At 32.6% G+C, this 7,691-nt stretch overlaps 1 protein-coding gene across 1 annotated transcript in view; it reads left to right on the forward strand.

Moving 5' to 3' along the window:
• Window positions 1-7,312, forward strand: part of LOC113392860 (uncharacterized) — a 28,879-nt gene extending 21,567 nt beyond the window's left edge. The window contains exons 5-6 of the mRNA XM_026629455.2: window positions 5,214-5,366; window positions 5,937-7,312. Coding sequence (XP_026485240.2) covers window positions 5,214-5,366; window positions 5,937-6,021 — 238 coding nt within the window. The 3' untranslated portion in view covers window positions 6,022-7,312. The remainder of the gene's footprint in view (window positions 1-5,213; window positions 5,367-5,936) is intronic.
• The last annotated feature ends 379 nt before the right edge of the window (window positions 7,313-7,691 follow it).

The raw sequence follows: 7,691 nt of genomic DNA on the forward strand, positions 1-7,691 counted from the left end.
CTTTTAGAATTATATTATTATTATTAATATATATATATGTAAAACATTTTGTAGGTCCTCAAAAATGGTTATTATATCTTTAAATAGTAATATTTCAAATATAAACGCTTGCGTAATATCTATTAGGTCATCGATAAAGATTGCCTTCTAATATTACCGGTATCCACGCCTTATTGCTTCTAAACGGGTCAAATAACACTTTCGTATTTGGTAAACGACAAACAGCTTCATCAAATTTGAGTTAGTTCTTAAGAAAAATATGGGAAAAGGCAACACATAGGCATTTCGATCCATGATTATGCCCAATTTTACATGAACGAGACGTTCATAAGGATAATACTAGTGAATTCACTTTTTCTTTGAACAAAGCTTTAATTCGTATGAAATTATATTTAGGTGGACGAGCAAATTGTTCACTGATGGTAAGTGGTAAGTGGTCACCACCACTTATAGACATTGCCGCTGTGAGAAATATTAACCATTTTTTATATCGCCAATGCATCACTAACTTTGGGAGCAAAATGATAAGTACCTTGTGCTTGTTGTGCTTGCTCGGTGATTATTTAAACTGGTTCAAATACTAAGTATTGCTGTTTGGGTAGAATATGTAATAATAAGGTACCACCCACTCATCAGATATTCTACCGCCAAATAACATTACTCTGTATTGTTGTGTTCCGGTTAGAAGGGTGAGTGAGCCAGTGTAATCACAGGCACAAGAGACATAACAGCTTAGTTCCCAAGGTTGGTGGCGCATAGGTGATGTAAGGAATGGTTAATATTTCTTACAGCGCCATTGTCTATGGGCGGTGGTGACCATTTACCATCAGGTGGCCCATATGTTCGTCCGCCAACCAATGCCATAAAAAAATAGGGTTGATACCTACCCAGGTGGGCTTGCACAAAGCCCTACCACCAAGTAATACATCTTGCTTAAATAGTGTATGGTCACTAGTCAAGCTACCTGACCACCTGCTTATTCTGGTGACAAGTCTCTTGGTTATAACCATATATTGTATTTAAAGATTAACTCATTACCCTCTTTGCCAACGCGTATCAGTTAAGAATGTGATGCAAAAACATTTCTGTATATGAAAAATTTCGACATTTAAAATATGGGGTTATTTTGTAATAATAGCAAGTTCTTGCTAGTTTTATGTTGGTTACGTTTTATTGTGATGTTATCGTTTACGACCTCCTATTAGAGTTCTGTGGGCAAACGAGAAAACCGTCCGTAACGAAGCTCACGAACAAGTATGCGAGGACTAGTTATAGAACCCGCATGGTACACGTGACATTTTTATAATTGTATGTCAACTACTAGTGATCAACTACTTTTGGATATATTAAACTTACATGCTCTCGAACATTATTTTATTGACATAAAAATCTCTGGTTGTCGTCGTTAGAAAATCGAGAATTAAAAAATAGTTAAAATACGTTTATGATACAGAAAATATTAACTGGGATTCTTGAGGTTTTATATGAGGTTGTTTAGGAGATCGATACACGAATGAAGAAATTGTGTACAGAAAAAAAAGCAGTAATATTTGTGAAAATCATAATTATTATTTTTATAACTTGACCATCTCAGAACTCATTTTATTGCTTTAGAAAAATTCATTGAAAAGGTTATCGTGCTCAATATTTATTAAACCAATTGTTTAAGGAATCAGTTTTACTTGCTCCCTAAAATAACAAACATTAAACATTATTAGCTCATATTCAGCTATTCCAGTCCAGGTCAGTCCAGGTCAGTTGGCAGACGCCTTGTCTACGTCAGACCTCGCCTAAAATTACTATCTGAGTTTTTACATAACATGTTCAAAGTAAAAACAAGTCTTACTGCCAATTTTCTGAAAGGAAAAATCACACAATGTATTAAAATTAAATATATTGGACAGCATTTCTACCAGGTGCAAAAGGGGGAAAACGGATTTCGTTTTTTAAAAATTACATATCTGCTTTGGAAAATTATCGTAAATATTTTATCTAAAACATTTCGTTTAACATTTTCACACATCTCCGGCAGTTTATGAAGGTCACGTCAAAAAATCTTCATTTAAAGCGAACCCGTTAACAGAACTAACTTATCAGGGTATGCAAGCCCTTCTGGATAGCACACCCAGCACATTTTCTACCGGCAAGTTTATGAACGTCTAGGCAGAACTTATTGTATTTGTATTCCGGCCAGTGTAACCACAGGTTATTCGTATACATGGTGCTTAATGTGCTCTCCGGCTCAATTTCTTGGCTTAAGCGGAAAACTCAATAACTTTTTATTGCCTTAACTGCCTTACTAGACGAACGATGCACTCTCAGACGGCCAAAATATATGAATTACAATTTTGATTAAAAACATCTAGGGGTACAGAGAATCATGACTTAGTTGAATCGGTTATGTAACAGTCTTATTGGTTTTAAATTTGAGGTGAAAGTTTCGTCGAAGCCCGTGAAAAATAATGAAATCGAATTACTTCGATAAAGAACCGGTAATTTGTTATAAGAGCCGAGATGAGGCCCAGTGGTTAGAATGCGTGCATCTTAACCGATGATTTCGGGTTCAAACCCAGGCAAGCACCACTGAATTTCATGTGCTTAATTTGAGTTTATAACTCATCTTGTGCTCGGCGGTGAAGGAAAACATCGTGAGGAAACCTGCATGTGTCTAATTTCAACGAAATTCTACCACATGTGTATCTACCAACCTGCATTGGAGCAGCGTGGTGGAATATGCTCCAAACCTTCTCCTCAAAGGGAGAGGAATCCTTAGCTCAGCAGTGGGAAATTTACAGGCTGCTAATTTGTTATACAATAGACATTTGCATTGTGAGAAATATAACATCACTTGTATTGACAATTAAGAATTACCGATATCAAAATGAAAATCAAAATATACTTCAAGTATTCAAAAGAAATATTAACCATTCCTTACATCAAACCAATGCGCCACCAATCTTGGGAGCTAAGATGTATGTCCCTTACAGACTCACCCTTAAAAATTGGAACTGAATATTACTGCGTATTGCTGTTTGGTGGTAGAATACCTGATAACTGAGTTGTGCCTGCCCACACAGGCTTGCACAAGTACCAAGTAGAACAAAGTACAAAGTTACAACTTAATCGTACGAACAAAACAGACACAAGTACCTAAACATTATTTTTTATCTATACCATCAAAGTACGGCGGAAACTCGTTATTTGACAAAGGGTTACACAACATTGTGAAAGTTACATTGCTCCGAATTTATCTCTCGTTTAAATAATCCTCTTGGTTAATTACACGAGTAATTAGTGCCATAATGGCGTTGTATTGATTTAAGCACTTGATACAATGTTGTTTATAGAAGTATATTATGTAAAGGATCGTTAATGTTATGAAACAGAAGAAAAATGGTAAGGAGATATTCGATCTTTAGAGATTTTTACATTTCAAATTTCAATTCTAATATATGAATTCTGAGAACCGAGGTGGCCCACTTTGGAACGCTTGCATCTTGACCGATGATTGCGGGTTCAAAGCCAGGCAAACACCGCTAAGTTTTCGTGTGCTTAATTTGTGTTTATAATTCATCTCGTGCTCGGCGGTGAAGGAAAACATCGTGAGGCAACCTACATGTGACTTATTTCAACCCGCATTGAAGCAGCATGGTTCAGTAAGCTCCAAACCTTCTTCTCTAAGGAAGAGGAGGCCAGCAGTGGGAAATTTACAGGCTGTTATTGTTACTGTTTATGAATTCTAATAAATTAATTTAATTTTCAAAGTGTGGTAGCCATTAGCCATAAGTAGATATGTAGCTCCAAAATTGACGGCTATTTAAAGAACTTTAGAAAATTTGGAGTTAAATAATAGAAAATTTAATAGTTTCGTTAATAAAATTAATATATTTTTCTTTTTACTATCCATAGTATTATTATAAATGAGAAAGTAACTCTGTTACCTCTTCACGCTCAAACCGCTGAACCGATTTAGATGACATTTGCTGTAAAGATAGTTTGAGTTCCGAGGACGTGCCTGGGCTACTTTTTTAATTCAATCATCGTGGTGGTAAAATGTGATGGTTTGTGTACTATAGGTTAAGTTATATATATTTCGCACAGGTAAAACCGCGGATTCAGCTAGTTATAATATGTAACAACGATACAGATAGTATACGCACACACACAAAGAAGTAGCGCCTAAAACAATACTACTACAGTGTTGAGGGTGATAGTTCCCGAATGAGTAACTGATATATAAATATACAATCTGTATCGTGGTAGTGACTGGCTCATTATATATATCTATATTTAAATATACTCTCTCACCTTATCATTATATATGAGTTGAATATATGTCGTATAGGGCCTGCTATGTCCTAGGCTTTCTCAAACACGGTGTTGCATTTTTTTGACGTGTGTTTGTTTGTATGGTTAATTATTTAATTATTTTATATAGACTTTTATGAAAAGTAAATATTATCGCGCGTTAACATAATCAGGTCGTAGTATAATATAGACTACAAAAATCCTAAATAAACGGCCTCTTAAACAAAAATATAGGTTCTTTTTTTAAAACAAGAAATGTATATGGTTTTATTAATGCATTCAAATACAAATTCTTAAGCTTAAACTAGTATAAACTATAAAAGCTTATTCAAAAATAAAAGCAATACGCATACCATATAATTGCTATTATAAAAGTAGTAGGCGCTTGAATATTAATAACACTACCCGTGTAAACGGGTCAAATAAATATTAATGTCACGACACATAAAACAACACTATCACATAAGGTCCCACGTATATTTTTTATTAAATACGAAAGGGGAGTTTATCGATTTGATTGATTTTGATTTGATTTTCTTTTGAGTTTTTCGAGGTGTAGAAATTTGCCTAGATTATAAAAAGGGCGTTTTTTATATTTACTTATAATGGCCTGTAAATATCACACTGTTGGAAGTCTTCTGTTTCGAAGGCTTGAAGCTAATTACACCTCGCTGCTCCTAATCATATAGGTGGGTACAAATTTGGCAGTATTACATATCAGATAAGCTGACTTCCTCACAACGTTTTGCCACCAAGATGAATTATATACACAAATTAAGCACATGAGTGCTAGTCGTCCTGGTCTGAACCTGCAATCTTCAGCTGTGATATCTACCTGTTCTAACGAGCCATCTTGTCATTGTAATTGACTTTTGCTTTATAATATTCAATATATATTGTTATAGGTCTCACTGCAGTTGCGACGCAAAGTTCCGCGAGTGCCTCCGAAAGACTAACTCACTCGTGTCAGCGCAGATCGGTCTCACCTACTTCAATGTTTTGGGTCCGCAGTGCTTCAGGAAAGCCCACCCTATCGTCCGCTGTGTGAGACGTACCAGGTTAGTATTTTAATATCAAGAAGTTAATAAGTCGTCAAGGATGGAATTTGTAGAAAGAAGACCATTTCAGCAAAATACATGCCATAACTTCAAGTAAGAACTCATACTACATAGTATTGAGCTTCTTCGGAAGATTATTTCTAAGAAAAAAAAAAACATGAGACTTACAAAAGATGAAGATCGGTATAATGTTAAGTCAATGTCAATTGATAAGTTAGTTTAATTGGAAATATTTTAGTTCAACTCTCATCCTTGCTACAATATTATATTAAAACTATGATTGGCTGTGTTAAAAGGTTTTTTCTGAGCCTTATATGTTCTCAAAAGTACAATATAAGTTTACTCGGCTATTCTTACAAGCAAAAATTTCATAACACTAAATGGTAGCATTTAAAATACTAAGATTAAAATAATAATGAAATCTGTATAATGATTCGACGATGTTACGTAAAATAAATATAAAAATCATTTCTGCATAGTTTTTCAAACTAAAATTTCTTGTTCGTAGACGATTGTGATATATATGTATGTCTAATTATAATTTAATTCGATATTTATTATTGTCTACAGAATAACAGGCCTCAAGTGTGAAGAATACGAATTGGATTACACAAAACCGAAAATGTGGCAATGGTTTGACAACGAAACTTATTAATAACAAAATCCCACGTGAAAAAGGCGTAATTAATGATATTCAAAATGGCTTAACACGCGAAATTTGACCTTATTTTGTAAAGATTAAGAACCGTTATAACTTCAATCTTAAGCCTTTTTAACTTATGCATGTTGTGTGTGTAATAAGAATAATTTCGCATCGACTGTGTATAATTGACACAGTTATAATTGTGTTGAGTTGGTATGATTCTCAAAAATGTGTTTTCGTGATGAAAAGTATGGCCTATGACCAATGATTGTAAATATAAAGTATTGCAGACTTTTTTTCTATTTCTTCTTCATTTTCTTCCGAAAAATCCTGTTTTACCGACGTAACATTGAATCGGTAAAACAGACTTCTTGATACGTAAATGTCGAATAAATATTTAAACTATTAAGGGTACGAATAGGGCAATAAATCAAACACAACTTACGTTTATTTTTTTATATAAGAAACATCAGAATATATATAGAAACGTCACATTTAACAAATAAATAATACTATGTAATTCGAATATAAAGTAAAATATTTATATAAATTATACAAGTAACAAAAACATTCCAAAAATCGTTTGAAATTGGGACAGGATGATTTTTGACAATTCCTAATTTAAAAATGTAACGATATCTTTTTTCAAATGTAAAACGGAATCAATAATATCATTTACTATTAAAAAAAAAAAACCATTTAGGGTTTTTCAAATTGTAGAATTAAATACGAAACAAGTGAATTGGCAAAAATCATCCATTAACGTTCCGTTCTACGCTGAATCTACAAGTGTGATGTCTATAATGTTGTGCGCAAAAATTTATCAGAAATCTGTGTATAATAGATATGTTTCCTTTATTATGATACATTATGGTATAATGTGCAGTCCAGTCGAATACTAAATTTAACATGAATATTAGAAATGGCAGAAAATACTATTTGTGGAATACCGCAAAGCTGACATGACAAATTTAAATGTACCGAGTCAATTTTATATAATATACAACCAATTTTAATTTCATAGTATAAGTTTGTGGTTATATTTTTGGTCTTAAAATTTTCTGACATAGTTATGTTAGCTATGCGAATGTTCCATTAATATCGAATTCATTAAATATGTTTTGATATAATGTAATACAATATTGACTAAGTGAATGTTATATAAAATTGCAACAAAATATTGATAATGTTTGCTATCTAGAATTGTATTGTAGTTTATAATGTCGTTATACAAATTAATCTCACATGTAAATTTGTACAAATTGTAAATTTACAATATAAATAGATTATTTTTACAAAGTAATTGTTTGATTATTAATCGAATACATGATTTATATATAAATAAATGATAAGCTAAAAGTGTTCGAATTATACGTAACTATTATTGGTTACTTAAGTAAAAGCTGTATAAATCTGTCGTAATTCATCATTATTATTAAATATTAATGACTACTAATGAGTAACACATACTAAGTTTCGAAAGATCAAAATACGGGTGAAATATTTATAAGGACACAACGATGATACAGGGGGGTCATTTAATTTATTTTATCATTATAATGATATAAAAATCTAAGGTAAGCTACGCCTACGAAAAACTATGAAAACTTTATTTAGATATATATTGCTTAATGTGGTCCAATGAATAATTAGGTTTGGACTTAGTATTAAGTTCAGACTTT

The sequence above is a fragment of the Vanessa tameamea genome, chromosome 25, assembly GCF_037043105.1.
Source record: "Vanessa tameamea isolate UH-Manoa-2023 chromosome 25, ilVanTame1 primary haplotype, whole genome shotgun sequence".
In the NCBI taxonomy this organism is placed as follows: Eukaryota; Metazoa; Arthropoda; class Insecta; order Lepidoptera; family Nymphalidae; genus Vanessa; species Vanessa tameamea.